This window comes from Mustelus asterias, chromosome 20 (genome assembly GCF_964213995.1).
Source record: "Mustelus asterias chromosome 20, sMusAst1.hap1.1, whole genome shotgun sequence".
In the NCBI taxonomy this organism is placed as follows: Eukaryota; Metazoa; Chordata; class Chondrichthyes; order Carcharhiniformes; family Triakidae; genus Mustelus; species Mustelus asterias.
In genome coordinates, this window is record NC_135820.1 from 64,377,315 (window position 1) to 64,398,267 (window position 20,953).

General features: G+C 47.3%; 1 protein-coding gene across 3 annotated transcripts in view; it reads left to right on the forward strand.

Moving 5' to 3' along the window:
- LOC144508589 (proto-oncogene tyrosine-protein kinase Src-like) overlaps nucleotides 1–20,953 on the forward strand; it is a 192,272-nt gene that overhangs the window by 165,662 nt on the left and 5,657 nt on the right. For all 3 annotated transcript variants that reach the window (XM_078236707.1, XM_078236708.1, XM_078236706.1), the window contains exons 7-11: nucleotides 2,824–2,979; nucleotides 4,404–4,583; nucleotides 8,293–8,369; nucleotides 14,339–14,492; nucleotides 17,708–17,839. In XM_078236707.1, the coding sequence (XP_078092833.1) occupies nucleotides 2,824–2,979; nucleotides 4,404–4,583; nucleotides 8,293–8,369; nucleotides 14,339–14,492; nucleotides 17,708–17,839 (699 nt within the window). The remainder of the gene's footprint in view (nucleotides 1–2,823; nucleotides 2,980–4,403; nucleotides 4,584–8,292; nucleotides 8,370–14,338; nucleotides 14,493–17,707; nucleotides 17,840–20,953) is intronic.

Below are 20,953 nucleotides of genomic sequence, written 5' to 3' on the forward strand. Positions count from 1 at the left end.
TTGGTGCATTGTTCATGCACTGTGCACCTTGGATTGCTGATACCACAGACAGATGCCTGCCAGCAATAGGGTATGTCAATATTGATGTTTAATTGAAGAAAGAGAATCACTTTTAATAGCATCATACATACGTTCAGTTTTCAATTCAGAGCTTCTAACAGTTTAACAATCGGTAAAGGAAAAAAAGAATTCATAATGCTTTTACAGAAGTGAAACTCCCACAAAGCTTACCCTCTTGAGTTTTGCTACAAAATGACGAGTCAATCCATACATCTATCCATCTCCTGAGAATATGGAAGGAATTTAATTCCCTCCCCATGGCAAGTTTGTTGGCGAGGTGGGGGAGCATTTAATCAGGCAGGAGGGTAACGTAGCATTCCTACAGTGCAGAAAGAGGCCACTCGTCCCATCGAGTCTATACCCTCCCATAACCAGGCTTACCCAGTAACCCCTGCTAACGCCCCTAAACTATAGGTCTTAGGGACACTAAGGGATAATTTAGTATGGCCAATCAACCTAACCTGCACATCTTTGGACTCTGGGATGAAGCCAGAACACTCAGAGGAAACCCACACAGTCATGGGGAGAACATGCAAACTCCACACAGACAGTCACCTGAGGCCGGAATTGAACCCGGGTCCCTGCCGTTGTGAGGCAGCAATGGGGCCTAGCCGATTTCCCACCACTGCCCGGATTAATGCCCACTTAAAGGCCTCATTTTGCCGCTGTGGGGGCTTGCGATGTGTAAGCATGAGAAGCAAAGCTGTGTGAGGTTGCTTGTAGTGAGGAGGGAGGGGGCGAAGGTCCTTCATTCTTTATTCAAAGGAATACAGTGCCAGATTGGGGGAGTCTGCATCGGAAAGGGTGGTTGATGTTGAGAGCCAACGCCTCCCCCCCCAAACTCCCCCCCCCCCCCCCCCCACCGCACCCCCCCCCCCCCCTCCCCACCCCACCACCTCCCGCCTTTGAAGACATTGTCAAAAAAAATGAAAAAAGAGTTCCCATTTCTCTGAGCCATGGAGAATGAAAGATAGCAGAGTGGATTCAAATGTGCACGTGTATGTCTTCCACTGCAGAGGAAAATATGCTCCTTTTAAAAATAGAGGGCATTACATAAATTGTAAACATAGCCTTTTGTTACATTATTCTGGCAAGAAGTTTTGTGAGTGAATATATCGGAAATTTGGTGGCAAAGTGCATGGTGTACATCCAAATCTCCGCTACATGCTGCCAACAGGTTAGACTCCCTGCTAAAATCACAAAGCCAGGAAATACCCCCTCCTGTGCATGCATCTGTCACGGAAAGAACGTTGCTTTAAAAAAAAAAAGAATGCCATGGCAGTTTATCTCTCACTCCGAACACTCGCATATCCCAATAATTAAATCTTAAAATCTACTTCCCTGCTCCTGCATGGGTCATGTTGGATCATCTGTGTGCAGTGCATGGAGATGACATCTGGTCATGGCACCTTGCCACCTGAGTTTCTCCTGCACGCCCCGCTAGGTAAGTGCAATTATGCCCAGGCACGAGAACAAGAAAAGCTGCTCTGGTTTCCTTACTTTTTAAGAATTCTTTACTTTTTGGTTTATTTTTTTGTTAACCGTTGTTCTGCTAAATGGAGAATGACCAAGCTGTAAAATATGGCGGGTGGTGTTAGGAACGGGTTAACAGACCTTCTAATTAAGTCCTAATTTGATGTCAATTATTCAGTAGAAGCCATTGATATATAAAGGGGCTACAGGTGGCACTGCGTGTTGATGGAGAATTGTACATGGGTAGTTGGATCAAAGAAATAAAGGTAGTTTATGAAGAAGCAGAACTTGTGTCTCCTTTACTGAGCCGCAACCTAGAGGCTCCAACAGGTGGCATGCAGCTCATGCAGCCTGGCAATCCAGCCCACTTCACCCAGGCATCTGCTTTCCCATTCACCTTAATGGAGTAAATGTTCCGACTTAACATTCCAGGCACCGAGCATTCAGTGACGGGAGAATTACTTGGGAATTCTGGTTCTGAGGTTGGCAAGCTCAATTCGCATGATTTCACCAATCCATGTGAATCTACCTCCGGTAGATTTTTGTGTCAGACTGTAAAATGGTTTTAAGCAAAGTAACAAATAATTTCAGACTCTGTGACCGCCTGCTCAAATTCCCACTTTGAACTCTTGTCTGCAGAAAGCACTCAATCGTAAAAATTATTTCCATATTTCTTACTTGGAGTCTTGTCCAATTTGAATTTCAAATATCGACAACTGTTCAACTCCATCACTGTCTCAGATTTTATATGGGTCACTTTTTGAATAGAATCCTTACAGTGCCGAAGGAGGCCATTGGGCCCATCGAGCCTGAACTCTCCGACAGAGCATCACACCCCAGCCCAATCCCCGTAACCCCACATTTTTACCCTGCTAATCCCCCTAACCTACACATTTTGCGACAATAAGGGGCAATTTAGCATGGCCAATCCAGCTAACTCACACACCTTTGGAGTGTGGGAGGAAACCGGAGCACCCAGAGGAAGTTTTATGGGCCTTAAGGCTTTGAAGGGTCTATTGCCTCGGGAGATTGATCTTAGCATGGTATTTTTTTGGCTTTATCAGTCGCTGCGGTTCGATATATATGGAAATTAATGACAATGGTGATTTTAAACTTTACACAAGCCCTGTGAAATCTTTCAGTATCATCTGAAACAGCCCACAAAGTTGAAAAGCTTGGCCGCTCGTGCTGAATGATGGGAGATGGGCAGGATTAGCAAAATATGTGCTGGGTCAAGTGCCTTGAAGGCTAATTGAGATGTTGACATCGGATTATGGTTTTTCTTTCCAGAGCATGCTGATGGCTTGTGTCATCGGTTGACAACTGTTTGTCCGACTGTGAGACCACAGACCCAGGGATTAGCTAAAGATGCTTGGGAGATCCCGCGGGAATCCTTGAGATTGGAAGTGAAGCTTGGACAGGGCTGCTTTGGAGAAGTGTGGATGGGTAAGAGAGCTGACATTCTGTCTGATAGTAGAGATGGTGTACTTTACTGTATGATTCCATTGACAGGGAAATATAGACAATTGTTCAACTCCATCACTGACTCAGTCACAGATTTTATATGGGTCACTTTTAGAATGGAATCTTTACAGTGCAGAAGGAGGCCATTGGGCCCATCGAGCCTGCACTCTCCGACAGAGCATCCCACCCAGGCCCAATCCTGGCGACCCCACATATTTACCCCGCTAATCCCCTTAACCTTTAGAATTAGATCATAGAAACCCTACAGTGCAGAAAGAGGCCATTTGGCCCATCGAGTCTGCACCGACTACAATCCCACCCAGGCCCTACCCCCATATCCCTACATATTTACCCACTAATCCCTCTAACCTACACATCTCAGGACACGAAGGGGCAATTTTAGCATGGCCAATCAACCTAACCCGCACATCTTTGGACTGTGGGAGGAAACCGGAGCACCCGGAGGAAACCCACGCAGACACGAGGAGAATGTGCAAACTCCACACAGACAGTGACCCAAGCCGGGAATCGAACCCGGGTCCCTGGAGCTGTGAAGCAGCAGTGCTAACCACTGTGCTACTGTGCCGCCCACCTGCACATCTTGGAACACTAAGAGGCAATTTAGCATGGCCAATCCACCTAACCCTCAGATCTTTGGAGTGTGGGAGGAAACCGGAGCACCCGAGGAAACCCATGCAGACACAGGGAGAATGTGCAGACTCCGTACAGACAGTCTCCCAAGGCCAGAATCAAACCCGGGTCCCAGGTGCTGTGAGGCATCAGTGCTAACCCCTGTGTCACCGCCGTACATAGCAACTTTAAGAACAAAAGACAAATGGCCTGGTGTGGAGGGAAGGGTGGGGGGGGGGGGGGGGGGGGGGGGGTACGGGGGCGGGGGGGGGGGGGGGGGGGGAGGGTACGGGGGCGGGGGGGAGGGTACGGGGGCGGGGGCGGGGGGGGGGGTTGCATTGAGGCAATACATGTATGGGATATTTGGAAAAAGAGGTTTTTGCTTGGTGTGTTTTCACTGGACCACTAAGTGGAGGACTGTTGGATTATATTGCAGAGAGGGAGCCATGAATAACGTATGGTGACTGAATATGAAATTCCAGTTTAAACACATGGGATTCTGTGATTTGTGTTTTGCAGTGGTTTGGGGATTGCAGACTCTGAATCTGGCCATTGAATGTTAATCAGTCACTTAGAATAATTGAAGTGAAGTCTCTGCTCTGCTTACTAAACTCATCATGCAAAGGGGTCCTTGCGAGAGGGAAAGGCAGGAGAGGTGCTTGTGTGGTACTGCACAGCTTTAGTTTTGTGCAGAGGAGACTAAGGGTGAGAGGAGAATAAAGAGCGAAAAGTATGAGTTTGTGCCAGCCCTTTACACGTACTCTGCTGTGCTCTAGGAACCTGGAATGGAACCACAAAAGTCGCAATTAAGACTTTGAAACCTGGCACGATGTCTCCAGAGGCTTTTCTGCAGGAGGCCCAGATCATGAAGAAGCTACGGCATGACAAGCTGGTACAGCTGTATGCAGTCGTCTCCGAAGAACCGATCTACATTGTTACCGAGTACATGAGCAAAGGTAATTACATATGGAACTGAACAGGATCTTGATCGATAAAGTTTAAACACTGGCGCATTTAACATCAGTGGAATGAGAGCGAGCATCTTTTAAAAATCCATTGTCAAAACTGAAGTAAATATGGAGTCTGAGAATAAAATCTAAGTTGATAATTTCTCTCGGGGAGAAAAAAGCTGAATGTTTTCTGTGAACCTTTGCTTGCATAGAAATCCACTGGAAAATGGGCATGGTTACCTGTGGTGCCTTTTGAAGTTGTGCTCCTTTGTAGTGACAATATTAAAATAAGACAAAATTGGCCATGATTATGTTTATTATATTATTAATGTAAGACATTTTTCATGTAGGTTGCACACTGGACTAAATGAATGATGAGGAAAATCTACTTTGATGTTATTGCATTGTTATTGTATCACCTTTCTTGTGATAGTGGCGCTGGGTTTCACTCATGCTGGCTATAGTGAAGTAATTCATAGAGAGAAGAGTCCCTACAGTGCAGAAGGAGACTATTTGGCCCTTCGAACCTGCACTGACAACAATCCCACTCAGGCCCTAACCCTGTAACCCCACATATTTACCCTGCTAATCCCCCTGACACAATGGGACACTTTAGCATGGCCAATCAACCTAACCCGCACATCTTTGGACTGTGGGAGGAAACCGGAGCACCCGGGGGAAACCCACGCAGACACGGGGAGAACATGCAATCTCCGCACAGACAGTGACCCGAGACTGGAATCGAACCCAGGTTTCTGGCGCGGTGAGGAGCCATGCTAACCACTGTGCCACCGTGCCGCCCACAATCTTTTCCAATTCAGTCGAACTGGCAGCTAAGAAAAAGTCCACAAAAGATTATTTCGATTTGAATTGTGCCTCAGTGAATCCAGCAATTTAACTAAGGATCTGTGATGGGTTGTGTGAGAATCGTACACAAGCATCAATGAGGCTGGAACGTTACGGAGAAATCTTGAGTATTCTTTTCCAAACTTGCACCCCGTTTTATGGTTCTCGTATACCTAGAAAATATACTTCTGTGTACTGGAAATTTTTTTTAATGAACATTGCAGAAATATGGCATCATAGAAAGTCTTTGAAATTCGCTGAATATGGTAATGCTGTTCGGATTAACGATTTGCTCTCAAGTTCTGTGCCCTGAGCAGTTCACCTGCCTTTAGCTTCTGTTCTGTCCCATTCTGTTCTGTCCTTGCAACCAGCAGAATTTCCCAATTATACTTTGCATATGAATATGTAAAGCGGGTTCACTTCAAATAAAGTCTCGTGGAGGATCATGGTAAAAGCAGTGATGAGCCATGCATTAAACATGAACTTGCAGGAGCCTGAACTCATTGTCTTGTGTCGGGCTTGTAACCCTGACACCACAGTAAGGAGCAAAGGTATTGGCGGGATGGTGGCTTTTGATGCCAGGATCAATTTTGATTTGATTGTGGGGGGTGGGGGAAGCACAAAATGTTTTTAGTGCTGAGAGATCTTTTTAAGTTGTCCAAATTTGAAAGCCTCTTCTTTCGTAAGGCCTGTGCAAATATTCTATCTGAATTAGTTTCTGAGAAATATGCTAAATGCTTGGGAAGGAATAAATGGGTTTAAAACCATTTCTCTATTTCATGGGGTGCCAAGGTTGCCCGATTCTGGCACGCAGAACTCAAACCTAGCACGAAATAAACTTGCTGGCTTCACTAAGGTCAGTAGCGGCAGGGTGGCACAGAGGTTAGCACTGCTGCCTCACAGATCCAGGGACTCGGGTTTGATTCCCGGCTTGGGTCACTGTGCAGAGTCTGCACGTTCTCGCTGTGTCTGCTTGGGTTTCCTCCGGATGCTCCAGTTTCCTCCCACAGTCTGAAAGACGTACTGGTTAGGTGCATTGGCCATGCTAAATTCTCCCTCAGTGTGCCCGAACAGGCGCCGAAGTGTGGTGACTAGGGGATTTTCACAATAACTTTATTGCAGTGTTAATGTAAGCCTATTTGTGACTAATAAATAAAACTTTTAACTTTAAACTTTAGATGGGGTGTCTGGCTGCCTAGGGCAGGATTTTCTGGCCACGCTCGCCCCAAGGCTGGAAAATTCCTCTTACAGTCAACGGACCTTTGCACAGTCCATGTCCTGTCCGCTATGATTCCTATGGCGGGCGGGATGGGAAAGTTCCGCCCGAGTGCCTCATTAAATTCGGCGTAAAAGCAGCTTTTATTTTTCTTTATTGGATTTTTCAGTACAGAAGTATGGTTGTTGTCCTCAATTCATCTGAAGAACATATTAATTGATTGCAAAAAGAGAGAGCTCATGTATTATTGATGCCTAGGTCCCATGTAGTGTGAACAATTAGGAGTATATTATGACTGCTGATGATCACCAATTAAGAGGCCATGAGGAAGGCAAGAATTAAATCATCATTTTTCTTGGACTGAAATTATCGAATGGTCTTTTATCAATTTTGATTCCTGTCTTAAATTTTACTTGGAGGCTTTTTGGGCTGCATCAGACACCTGGGTTTTAATAGCTTGGGATTAAATATTCCCTTCATGAAATGAAACTGATTTTCATATTGATTTTAGGAAATCTAGGAAATGTCATGATTTTACTTTCATTTTGTTCTCGTGTTTTTGCCGATTACTGTACAGCTAAAATGTAGAGCAGGATATGAATAGTTAAGCCTGGATTTTTGATCGTAAAGTGGGTGTATTGAGTTGGGAAACCGCTCCCCTCCCCCACCCCTCCCCTTCCCCACCCCTCCCCACCCCTCCCCACCCCTCCCCACCCCACCCCCCCCCCCACCCCACCCCCCCCCACCCCACCCCCACCGCACCCCACCCGCCCCCACCCCCCACACAATTACTGCGTATTGACAGCAGCAACAGAAGATGGGGCAGGATTTGCATTTATACATCTCTGCTCGTAGCCAAGTCCAAGAACGTGCTTGTGCCATGCCCGCCAGGTTGTGCGATGCCGCTTCTGCCGATGACTCCTGAAATGTGTCAGCCAGAGTTGGCAACCCTATCTGAAATCTGGTTTCAAATCCAGTCTAGGCTGATCTCAGAATCCCTACATTGCAGAAGGAGGCCATTCGGCCCATCAAGTCTGCACCAACTCTCGATAGAGCATCTTACCCAGGCGCTATCCCCGTAATCCCCCATATTTACCCGTCTCGGGACACTAAAGGTCAATTTAGCATGGCCAATCCACCTAACCTGCACATCTTTGGACTGTGGGAGGAAACGGGGAGAATGTGCAAACTCCACACAGTCACCCGAGGCCAGAACTGAACCTAGTTCCCAGGAGCTGTGAGGCAGCAGTGCTAACCACTGTGCCACCGTGCCACCTGTGATGGAATGGAAGTCTTTTTAATCTATAAGGGCTTGATGTGAATCAGCAGTCATATTCTGAGCGACCCCAAGCTGTTTGGTGTGGGGGAATCGAAGGAAATGTTGCAGTGGGGTTCTTGGGATTGAGGGCTGAAGCATATCTGATAGAAATGTGGAATGAAACCTGACTCTGTCCTGATGTACTTATTCTGCCTCTCCTGGGAATGCGCGACAGTGACACCCCTCTGAGTATTAAATAAAAATCTACTTTGTTGCCCTATAACACACTTTTGTCAGTCACACAGATGCAGGATTAGAACGTATCATAGAAAGTAATTGAGTTGGAGCCGAAGGTTTTACTGCTTTCTTATCTTTTGAATGGTTTGTTATTACAGGAAGTTTATTGGAATTCCTTAAAGGTGAGATGGGAAAATATTTGAGGCTTCCACAGCTGGTTGATATGGCTGCTCAGGTTAGTGCTAACTTATTACCAACAAGAAATGCATGATTTCTGAAGGTATTATAGATCCTCTTGGGTGTTTTTTTTTCTGCATAATATTATCGATATGATGATCGATTGATAAGCATCTCCCACAATAGACCTCAATATTTTGAGGTCAATTCACCAATAAACAGCTGGAGGGCATGTTGCTTCGGTCGCTCCCACCCAGCTGCTGTTACTGGGGCAATGGGAAAAAATACCTATGAATGTGGCTATGGTTTTTCCTGAATTCAAGCATCCATGTTAAATAGTACACTTTGTTTTGTTGAAGCCACCATTTTGCATTTCTTTTTAATATTTGAAACTTCATTGCATTCGGTTAACCTTGCACATTACTGTAGTTAAATATAATGGATGCAAATGTCAAAAATAGAGTATAGGAGCAGGTGTAATTCCGCCTGTAGTCCAAAGATGTGTAGGTTAGGTGGATTGGCCATGCTAAATTGTCCTTTAGTTTCAGGGGGATTAGCAGGGTAAATACATGGAGTTATGGGGACAGGGCCTGGGTGGGATTGTTGTCGGTGCAGGCTCGATGGGCTGAATGGCCTCCTTCTGCTCTGTAGTGATTCTCTGAGTAAGCCATTCAGCTCCTTGAGCCTGCGCCACCAATCGATGTCATTATGGCTGATCCTCCATCTCAATGCCATACTCCCGTTCTCTCTCCATACCCCTCGATGTCTTTAGTGTCTGGAAATCTATCTATTTCCTCCTTAAGTATATTCAGTGACTTGGCCTCTGATTCAGTGACTTGGCTTCCATGGTTTAAGAGACGTGTGCCAAACTCTTGCTGCCATTCATGCCGGCAGGATATTATGGTTCCGCCGACGGCACACCTCCCGCCGCAGGTTTCCTGGCAACGAAGGGTGTGTTCAATGGGAAACCCCGTTGATGATGGCGGGATCATAACCTCCCACCACCTGCAAGTGGCGTGCCACCTCCCACCACCGTGAAACACGCCGTGGAGAGGGAGAAAAATCCCGCCCACGGTTTCAGTGCAAATTATCTCAAAATTGAAGACTTCGACTTCAGACGACATCTAATTTGCTTCATGAACATGGCCTTCCTGCATTTGGTCCCCGCTATCCCAGTGAGCCCGTGATTTTGAAAGATGGGCTAGTTTCATCGAGAATGTTAATTATCTCACCTCATTTCCATTAAACTAAAGGGTTCAAAGGCGGTTTGAGTGTCAATCGTGGCTTGGTTGGTAGCAGTATCTTAAAATTGAGGCAGGGAGGGAAAGAAAAGGAAGAAAGTCTTGCACTCTGGATCCCTCTACCTCCCGCCCATGTGCCTAAAGATTTGTGAGTTGCGAATTGGCCTTCTCAGTCATGTCAAAGACACATGGCAGAAACTCATGAAGCTAGTAGACATAATCCTCGAGTTGAGGGATAGCCAAAGGCGATGAGAAGTTGGGAGCATTCTCATCCCTGAGTCTCGAGGTTCAAATCCCACTCCAGGGCTTGAGCACAAGAATCAAGGCTGACACTCCAGTGCAGTTGTTGTTGTATCTTCACACCCATAGTGTTTCCTGTTACCCTTTGGGGAATAGTGGGGGAAATGGTGGAAGGATTTCCGAGCTGATTATCAGCCTATTGAACTGCGTTGAATGTTCCTTCCGTGGCCAACAAGTTCTGGCGTTAAACTCTAATCCAGAGCTTCTAGTCTAGTGGTAGGGGCGCTAACACTGTGCCACATACCCTCCATACTCCAGTGTGGTGAGGGAGTGCTGCACTGTAAAAGATGCCATCTTTTGGATGTGATGATAAAACTGAAACCATGGCCGGAACTCTACCACCTCGCCCACACAGAATCGGCGCGGGCAAGGGTCCAAGAACGGAAATCTTCAGGCGGGAATTTCTGGTCTCGCCTGAGCAAGACTGTAAAAATCCCGCCGCATATCTTCCCATGTAGCCTTGATGTAAAAGATTCCATGGCACTATTCCAAAGAAGAGCAGGTGAATTGTCCGTGGTGTCCTGGCCAATAGTTATATCTCGACCAACATCACAGAAAAAAAGATTATCTGATCATTACTTGTGCCTTAACCCCAATAAATGAACAATTAAAGTTAAAATTTATTTATTAGCATCACAAGTAGGCCTACATTAATAGTGTAATGAGGTTACTGTGAAAATCCCCTCGTCGCCACACTCTGGCGCCTGTTCGGGTGCTTTGAGGGAGAATTTAGCATGGCCAATGCACCTAACCAGCACATCTTTGGAATGTGGGAGGAAACCGGAGCACCCGGAGGAAACCCATGCAGACACGGGGAGAATGTGCAGACTCCACACACACATTGACCCAAGTTGGGAATCAAACCCAGGTTCCTGGCGCTGTGAGGCAGCAGTGCTAACCACTGTGCCATCGTGCTGCCATGGAGAAAACAATATTCATAGAATCATAGAATCCTACTATGCAGAAGGAAGCCATTCGGCCCATCGAGTCTGCCCAGGCCCGATCCCCATTTACCCTAGCTAGTCCCCCTGATACTAAGGGGCAATTTAGCATGGCCAATCAACCTAACTTGTACATCTTTGGACTGTGAGAGAAAACCAGAGCACCCAGAGGAAACCCACGGAGACGCAGGAAGAATGTGCAAACTCCACACAGACATTGACCCAAGCCGGGAATCAAACCAGAGTCTCTGGCACTATGCCACCGTGCCACTGTGCCATCGTGCTGCCCCATTTAACAGTTAATTGCCCAGCTTTGTTCAAATTCAGACAATTGTTGACATGTATATAAGGGCAAAATACTGCAGATGCTGGAATCTGAAACAAAAACAGAAGATGCTGGAAAATCTCAGCAGGTCTGACAGCATCTGTGGAGAGAGAATAGAGCCAATGTTTCGAGTCAGGTTGACCCTTCGTCCAAGCTGACAGTTGTTCACATCTGCTTTGCTTGAAATAAACCCTCCCCTATATACCACTGAATGACATCACTGACCATCATCATAACGCCATCAAAATGTTGGGTATATTTACCAAGGAATTTCTAAAATGGAACATAAATATCAGTTCTATTGTTAATCAAGCTACCAGCCATCCATACATGCTTTAAGAAATTGAAGTACCATTCCCTCTCACTTGTAACCATTTTCACATCTTTAATTGGCCCCCTATTGGAATATAGGACGCCTGTGTGGTTCAGTGGAATCGCGAAACAGCAATGTCAAGCCATTTGGATATGTAATGTTGACAGTTTATCTCAAAGTGAAGGGTTTTCCAGAGGGAGACATCAGATGAATTGAGACGGAAAGGAAATATAGCCAGAACAATCCTTAACGCTTGTTGAAGATCAGAGAAATCATGGGGGTGATTCTTCCAGCCCGCTGTGCTGTTCGGCCTGCCGGGGGGGAGGGGGGTGGGGGGGGAGGGTCGGGATCGGGGATGCCGGTGGGGATGACGGGGGAATCAGGAGATCGGGACTGCCGGGGCAGGGGAATCGAGGTAGAGGGGAAGTGGCTGTCGGGACTGGCCTGGAGATGTCTGGGAAGCCAGTGATCCAGTGGCGGAGGGGATCTGCGGCCAGCGTTGGAGGGTTGCTGTGCTGGCCAGCGATCGGGAGGCCAGCAGTGCGGGGCTACTGCGCATGCGTCCATCTTGGCGCTCTGACAGATCGGCACATACGCAATGGCCCGCTTGGCGCAATGCTGCTGGGGAGAGAGGGGGCACATTGTGTTGAGATGGAAGATGAGCCATGATCATATTGAATGGTGGCGCAGGCTCGATGGGCTGAATGGCCTGCTACCCCTATTTCCTATGTTTCTATGTTTGACATTTGCATCCATTACAGTTAACTACAACTGTGTGCAAGATGAACCAAATCATTCCAAAAGTAAAGTGGTATTCGCTTCTGTAACTGGGTTTGAGTCAATCTGAGGAACAGGATCCCAAGTTGCCATTAATTAATTATTAATTAAAAATAGGATACAGATTTTTCTTCAATGTTTTCTATAAACAGTCACTCTTTCTATCATTTAGATTGGTGGCAGGTAGTCAGTGTTGAGGCTTGTGGAATGAGGCAGACAGTGCAGCCTTCTTGGCCTGTATGACCTGCAGGGTTTACCAACTAACATATTGGTGGGGAGATCATAACTGTCATGTTTTCTGAAATAAATGGACTTGAGCCACTTTGGGATTTCAAAGGGGAAAGTTGCCCTTAGATTCACTAACGGGCATTAATAGAATCAGCAAGACGGGAACTTGGAAGCAGAAGTGTCACATTTATCCAGTAAATACTGCTATTCAAAGGGTGATATGAGATGCATTAAGGTACGGCAGAGCCCAGCTTTGTTTATGGTTTAATCAATTGCCCGTAAGTGCTAAATATACTGTCATAAACTGTGGAGCTATAAAACGTTTGTTCTCCAGCCCTGCAGTTATGCTAATGCTGAGATGCACTTGTATAAGGATCATAGCAATAGTACACAAAATATTCCTGAGAAGAAGAGATGGAATAAATAGCTCAGCAAAAGGCCAGTTAGTTACTTTTTTTTTGTTGCTATGCTCTTGAAGCAGGAGGTATGTCTTCGCAGCGGCAAATCGTTCTACCTCCTCCATCAAAGCTGGAATTATTTAATATGTTTGCCAAAAAGGATTGCTGCTTTCCAATACCTGCCCCATGCTAAATATACCCCAAGGACGCCTTCACTTCCTCCTCCCACTTTAATCACTTGCTGGTCACACGATTTTTCTTGTTGCTGCCCATTGTCTAAAACAAAGATATGCGCAGCAATTAGACACGTATTCAAATGATTGTTTATAAAACTTCAGACCATGAGCTGCACACGTTTCCCGACATATTATGAAATCTTGTCACCCAAAATGTGATAGCAATTCTTCTTTTTGTACATAGTCACACAGGTTTGTTTTGCACCAGATTTTTCATTTTGTGTCCCCAGTGAGGGAGGGACGCCTGGTCCGGTGAGGGAGGGACGCCTGGTCCGGTGAGGGAGGGACGCCTGGTCCGGTGAGGGAGGGACGCCTGGTCCGGTGAGGGAGGGACGCCTGGTCCGGTGAGGGAGGGACGCCTGGTCCGGTGAGGGAGGGACGCCTGGTCCGGTGAGGGAGGGACGCCTGGTCCGGTGAGGGAGGGACGCCTGGTCCGGTGAGGGAGGGACGCCTGGTCCGGTGAGGGAGGGACGCCTGGTCCGGTGAGGGAGGGACGCCTGGTCCGGTGAGGGAGGGACGCCTGGTCCGGTGAGGGAGGGACGCCTGGTCCGGTGAGGGAGGGACGCCTGGTCCGGTGAGGGAGGGACGCCTGGTCCGGTGAGGGAGGGACGCCTGGTCCGGTGAGGGAGGGACGCCTGGTCCGGTGAGGGAGGGACGCCTGGTCCGGTGAGGGAGGGACGCCTGGTCCAGTGAGGGAGGGACGCCTGGTCCGGTGAAGGAGGGACGCCTGGTCCGGTGAGGGAGGGACGCCTGGTCCGGTGAGGGAGGGACGCCTGGTCCGGTGAGGGAGGGACGCCTGGTCCGGTGAGGGAGGGACGCCTGGTCCAGTGAGGGAGGGACGCCTGGTCCAGTGAGGGAGGGACGCCTGGTCCAGTGAGGGAGGGACGCCTGGTCCGGTGAGGGAGGGACGCCTGGTCCGGTGAGGGAGGGACGCCTGGTCCGGTGAGGGAGGGACGCCTGGTCCGGTGAGGGAGGGACGCCTGGTCCGGTGAGGGAGGGACGCCTGGTCCGGTGAGGGAGGGACGCCTGGTCCGGTGAGGGAGGGACGCCTGGTCCGGTGAGGGAGGGACGCTTGATCCGGTGAGGGAGGGACGCCTGGTCCATCCGGCGAGGGTGGAACATTCGTTTTATGTGTTTCGGGTTTCGGAGCACCACCGTAGTTGCCACCTCTCTGGGACATTGGAAGCGACACTAGAAAGCAAACACAAATTTGATTCCCCTCCATTTTCTGTGTCGAATTAAAAGCTGCATTGTTCCTTACTTTACAGATCGCAGCTGGCATGGCGTATGTGGAAAGGATGAATTACGTTCACAGAGACCTACGAGCAGCTAACATTCTTGTGGGTGAAAGCCTGGTGTGTAAGGTGGCTGACTTTGGCCTGGCTCGATTAATTGAAGACAATGAATACACAGCTCGGCAAGGTTAGTGCCAGATGATTAGAAGTTGGTGTAACTGAAAGATCCCATCAGGATCATATACCGAGTTCATTGTTTAGGATGATTATGGATGTAACTCGGATTGGGCATTCCCGATTTGAGACATTCATATTCCCTAATACTCAGTTACAAACCTCCTGAATATTGACACGTATAATAACACGTGGGACTGGATTCTCCAGCCTCACCCGCGGCTGGGATTCTCCGGTCCCGCTGCAGTAAATGGAGATTTGGCTGAGCCCCCAATTCTCTGCTCTCTCTGGCAGTGGCGGTGGGATGTGAATGGCTGGAGAATTCCGGCCGTGATATTTCATTGATCTTGGCTTTCAATCACCCTCAATCAAAAGAATATGAATTTTGTTGCTCAAATGTACTGCTTAGAATCATAGAGTCCCGACAGTGCAGAAGAAGGCCATTCAGCCCTTCGAGCCTGCCCCGACAAAAATCCCCCCTGGGCCCTATCCCCATAACCCATGTATTTACCCTGTTAAACTCCCTGACAGCCCTGTTGTTGTCGGTGCAGGCTTGATGGGCTGAATGGCCTCCTTCTGCATTGTAGGGATTCTATAATGATTCCATAACACTAAGGGGCAATTTAGCATGGCCAATCAACCTAACCCGCACCTCTTTGGGCTGTGGGAGGAAACTGGAGCACCTGGAGGAAGCCCAGGCAGACATGGGGAGAATGTGCAAACTCCACACAGATAGTCACCCGAGGCTGGAATCAAACCCAGGTCCCTGGCGCTACGAGACAGCAGTGCTAACTGTGCCGCTCTCATCTGAGATTCTCAATTTATTACTGATGATGAGCAAGATTGTCCTTTTGGACTTGCCCAAATCCACGTGTTTGAGGCTATAAGGTAAGCTCATGTATAGGATTAGAAGGAGGAAACTCTTACTCATTTCAGGGATCTGGCCAGGATTCGAACTCTGACCCTCCCCCAGGGGTTTAAACCAGTCTTGTCCCATATTGCTTTCTTTCTCTCGGTTTTCCTCTCCGTTCTTTCTATCATGATTTCTAGACTGCTCTGTGCTTAATCGGATTTGGTTGGTTAATATGCCAGATGGAGAAGCTGAATTTTTATTCCCATTCACCTCGAGGCTCCAGCCGCACTAAACTAGATAAAGTCACACATTGCTTCAAGCCACAATTTCGTCTTGTTCCAATGACCTGATCTTTATCAAGATTTCACTACATAAAATGAAATGAATTATTAAAAACCTCGTGGATTCTGCAACTATATTTCAAATAAGCTCAACTAATCTCTCAAAAAAAGCAGATGATAGCGATTGTCAGAAAAAAATCAAATCGCGTTGTGAACCAATGTAAAAATGCTGGTTTCCATTAAGGAGGATAAATCATTGATACAAAATATACATCAAGAGTCTGAACAGTATATCGTAGAATTTCTTTTTTCCCAGCTTTGGCATACATGAACCTTCGTATTTGAACCTTGCGCCCCATTCCAAAATCTGCATATCCAGCCAATAAATACTGATTCCAAAATGGCCCCAACCTCAAATAAAAAAATTAGCTGCATTCTTCTTTCTTGCTACATATCAGCTAGATAGTCAACATCTTTTCCCGAAGGTAGGGGAGTCTAAAACTAGAGGGCATCGATTTAAGGTGTTCAGCTATTAACCAAAAGGATGGTGGTTCAGTCTGACCCAGGGACGACACGCAATCGTCTTCTCGGCTGGCACGGTGCACACAGTGGTTAGCACTGCTGCCTCACAGCTCCAAGGACCCGGGTTCGATTCCCGGCTTGGGTCACTGTCTGTGTGGAGTTTGCACGTTCTCCCCGTGTTTGCGTGGGTTTCCTCCGGGCGCTCCGGTTTCCTCCCACGGTCCAAAGATGTGCGGGTTAGGTTGATTGGACATGCTAAATTAACCCTTAGTGTCCTGGGATGTGATAAGTTGGAGGGATTAGCAGAGTAGTTAAGCGGGGTAGAACCTGGGTGGGATTGGTGTCGGTGCAGACTCGATGGGCCGAATGGCCTCCTTCTTCACTGGAGGGATTCTATGAGAGATACAAAAGGGTTCAGAGGGGCAATTTTTTCATACAGAGGGTGGTGAGTGGCTGGAACAAGCTGCCAGAGGCAGTAGTATAGGTGGGTACAATTTTGCCTTTTAAAAAGCATTTAGACAGTTACAGGTAAGATGGGTATAGAGGGGTATGGGCCAAACACAGGCAATTGGGAATAGCTTAGTGGTTAAAAACTGGGCGGCATGGACAAGTTGGGCCGAAGGGCCTATTTCCATGCTGTAAACCTTTATGACTCTATATCAGTCGTTAACCCTATAGGTGCTCAAACAGGACAAAATAAATATTCTGCAAATAGGTTACCTGGTTTCGAGGGTCAGTTTCCCAGGTTTTGGGGACTGCAGGACTATCTCTAAGCTAGAAGATCATGGATTCAAATCCTGATCCAGTATCATAGAATCATACAGTAGAGAAGAGACCCTTCAGCCCATCAAGTCTGCACCGACATGCAGGAAATATCTGACCTCCCACCTAATCCCATTTACCAGCACTTGGCCCAAAACCTTGAATGTTATGACGTGCCAAGTGCTCATCCAGGTAATTCTTAAAGGATGAGAGGCAACCAGCTTCTACCATCCTCCCAGGCAGCACATTCCAGACCGTCACCACCCTCTGGGTAAAAAAGCTTTTCCTCACATCCCCCCCACTAAACCTGTGCCCCTCACCTTGAACCTATGTCCCCTTGTGACTGACCCTTCAACCAAGGGGAACAGCTGCTCCCTATCCACTCTCTCTACGTCCTTTATAATTTGTAGACCTCGATCAGGTCTCCTCTTAGTCTTCTCTGCTCCAACAAAAACAACCCAAACCTATCCAACCTCTCTTCACAACTCAAATGCTCCATCCCAGGCAACAACTTGGTGAATCTCCTCTGCACCCCATCCAGTGCAAACACATCCTTCCTCTCATGTGGCGACCAGAACTGCACATAGTAGTCCAGCTGTAGCCTCACCAAAGTTGAGCATATTAATTAACCTAATGCTCCAAGTCGTAATGAGGAGTGCTGGATTTCCGAGGTGCCATCCTTTGGATCAGATGTTAAATCAACGCTCGTCTTGTCAATTCTAGCATTTCAGCTAGATGTGGAGTACCATATTGAAAATCCAGGTGCGTTTCCAATCATTTTCTTTATTCATTTGGTTTTATTTGATGCAGGTGCAAAATTCCCAATCAAGTGGACAGCCCCTGAAGCTGCGTTGTATGGGCGTTTTACCATAAAATCAGATGTGTGGTCATTTGGAATTCTCATGACTGAACTAGCGACAAAGGGAAGAGTGCCATATCCAGGTAAATTCCAGAATTGTTTACTTGTTATTTTCACACGATAATCTTGAAAGCAGTGCCTATTTAATTGACTCTGATGATAAGTCACCACAGTCTCACATGACCATAGGCTGCTCTCCCCTTTAGCGGAGGAGAGCTGACTGCTGGTGATTTAACCTGAGGATCAACACACCTCGGGCAAGGTTGAGAAGGTGGGGCCTTTGTGAATCTCATCTGTTATGAGAATTGAACCCATTCTGTTGACGTTGCTCTGCATTACAAACCCAACTGTCCAGCCAACTGAGCTAGTGCTCACAAACAGCAAATGCTGGAAAATCTCAGCAGGTCTGACGGCATCTGTGGGGAGAGAATAGAGCCAATATTTTGAGTCTAGATGAGCTAGTGCTACTTGCTTGGTACAGACAACTGCCTGTGCTAAGTATGGATGGTGATGGACCTATATCTCCATAGCATGCTATCCACTAAACCCACTGGATAGAGCCAACCCAACAAAATAGCAGAAGAGCAACGACATCTGGACTGATTTGTATTGTCCTGTACCTTTCCTGCTTATACCATGGCTCTGGCCAAAACATTCCTGATGTGTATTGGGTCAGCTCACCACAGTCATGGTTGGCAGCCAGGGACCTGAATTTTACCAGTACCTGGGTAGTGTGAATGAATGTTGGGAGCTGGTAAAACAGCAGGGAGCTGTGTCGGAATGGCTCCCCTACAGTGTCCTACTGCCAGGGAGCTTTCAAAGTGGTTGTCAGAAGTCGGGTTAATTTGCATAATCAAGTACCCTATTAATGCCCCGCTGGCATTGTGCTGATGGCAGAGCTATTCCTTGTCACATGGGCAAGTCACTAGTTTTATAGAAACCGGGGGGTGCGAGGGCATCAGACTCCAGGGGCCAAAGACAGGATTGCAGACACAAAAGGTAGATCCCACATCCCCAGTGATTCCGGGTATGTTTGCCCTCTGCCTCGCCATCCTTGGCCCCTTAAATTTTAATTTTTTTGCTGACCTGATCAAGTGTGCCTCCATTTTGACGCACCCCTGAGGTCACTGACCTGCCTCAGCAGCACCCATCAATTCCAGTCAGTTTGTTCGGGCTTCAGAGCTGCTGGCTCTGTGATTGGGCCAGCAGTATCAGGAGCTCACCTACCAACCTTGATGGGACAGCGAGCCTGCGGGCTGCCCATAGCAAAATTACCAAGCTGCCGGAAAGTGTAGGTTTGGACCCACTTTTCAGTCTGTGGAAAGGTCCCGAAGTCCATGCTAAAGTTCATTGCACAGAGCTACAATTCGAATGAATTGGGCGGCACAGTGGTTAAGCCTTGCTGTCTCATAGATTTGATTTGATTTATTATTGTCACATGTATTAGTATACAGTGAAAAGTATTGTTTCTTGCACGCTATACAGAGCATACCATACATAGGGAAGATAGCGAGAGAGTGCAGAATGTAGTGTTACAGTCATAGCTAGGGTGTAGACAAAGATCAACTTAGTATGAGGTATGTCCATTCAAAAGTCTGATGGCAGCAGGGAAGAAGCTGTTTTTGAGTCAGTTGGTACGCGACTTCAGACTTTTGTATCTTTTTGCCGATGGAAGAAGGTGGAAGAGAGTGTGTCCGGGGTGTGTGGGGTCCTTAATTATGCTGGCTGCTTTGCCAAGGCATCGGGAAGTGTAGACAGAGTCAATGGATTGCGTGATGGATTGGGCTACATTTATGACTTTTTGTAGTTCCTTGCGGTCTTGGGCAGAACAGGAGCCAGACCAAGCTGTGATACAACCAGAAAGAATGCTTTCTATGGTGCATCTGTAAAAGTTGGTGAGAGTCGTAGCTGACATGCCAAATTCCCTTTAGTTTTCGGAGAAAGTAGAGTCGTTGGTGGGCTTTCTTAACTATAGTGTCAGCATGGGGAGACCAGGACAGGTTGTTGGTGATCTGGTCACCTAAAAACTTGAAGCTTTCGACCATTCCTACTTCATCCCCATTGATGTGCCAGGGATCCGGGTTCAATTCTAGCCCCAGGTGACTGTCTATGTGAGTTTGTACGTTCTCCCCGTATCTGCGTGGGTTTCCTCCGGGTGCTCCGATTTCCTCTCAAACTCTAAAGCTGTGCAGGCTGTGTGGATTGGCCGTGTTAAATTGCCCCTTAGTGTCCCCAAAGATGTGTCGGTTAGGGGAAATACGTGTGGTTACAAGGATCGGGCAGTGTGGGCCTGGGTAAGATGCTCTTTTGGAGAGCCAGTGCAGATTTGATGGGCCAAATGGCCTCCTTCTGCATTGTGGGCATTCTGTGAGTTCCTGAACTTGGGAAAGGAGAAGTCAGTCTGTCTGATTTTCCCAGGCTAGATTGTTACACAGTGACCCCTGCTGGTGCACATTTGTGTGGATTCTGGCTGTGAGCTGCATTCCAATGTCTCTCCTGCTAAGGTCAAATGAGCAATGGCATAGTGCTCGTAATCAACTCGTCACCCATGCAGCGATACTCCAGCATTTTACAATGCCTTCTGGATAGAAAACAAAGTGGGGTTTGTGGTGGTATGTGGAATATTACTCAGGGAGAAATATTTGTTTTTTAAAAAATATTTTGGCTGCAATTTAAAACATGAACCTACCAACGTACGCAAAAGTTGGACAAGGAAAGACTAGCCGATCCATCGGGCCTGCCCCACACGGTAACCATGAATTGAACATTATGATACACAGCTGACACACCCTCCAGCAACCATGTCACACGCTCTGGTCTGAGTTGGCTGAGTCACTCTGAGTTGTGTTGTGTTCCTATCAGAGTCTGCACGTATTGAGTAGTAAAGGGCAAAGCCCATTGCTGTGCGATGTTCATTCAGATTTGGGTGGCCTTGAAAGCACATGAATGAAAGAAGAGTTATTCTGAATTACTCTCTTATATATTTTTGCAGTCAGTGGTTTTCAATTCCATTCTTTTTATTATCACAGAATCTCTCCAGTGAAGAAGAAGGCCATTCGGCCCATCGAGTCTGCACTGACCACAACCCCACCCAGGCCCTATTCCCGTAACCCTACGTATTTAGCCAACTAATCTCCCTGACAGTAGGGTCAATTTAGCATGGCCAATCAACCTAACCCGCACATCTTTGGACTGTG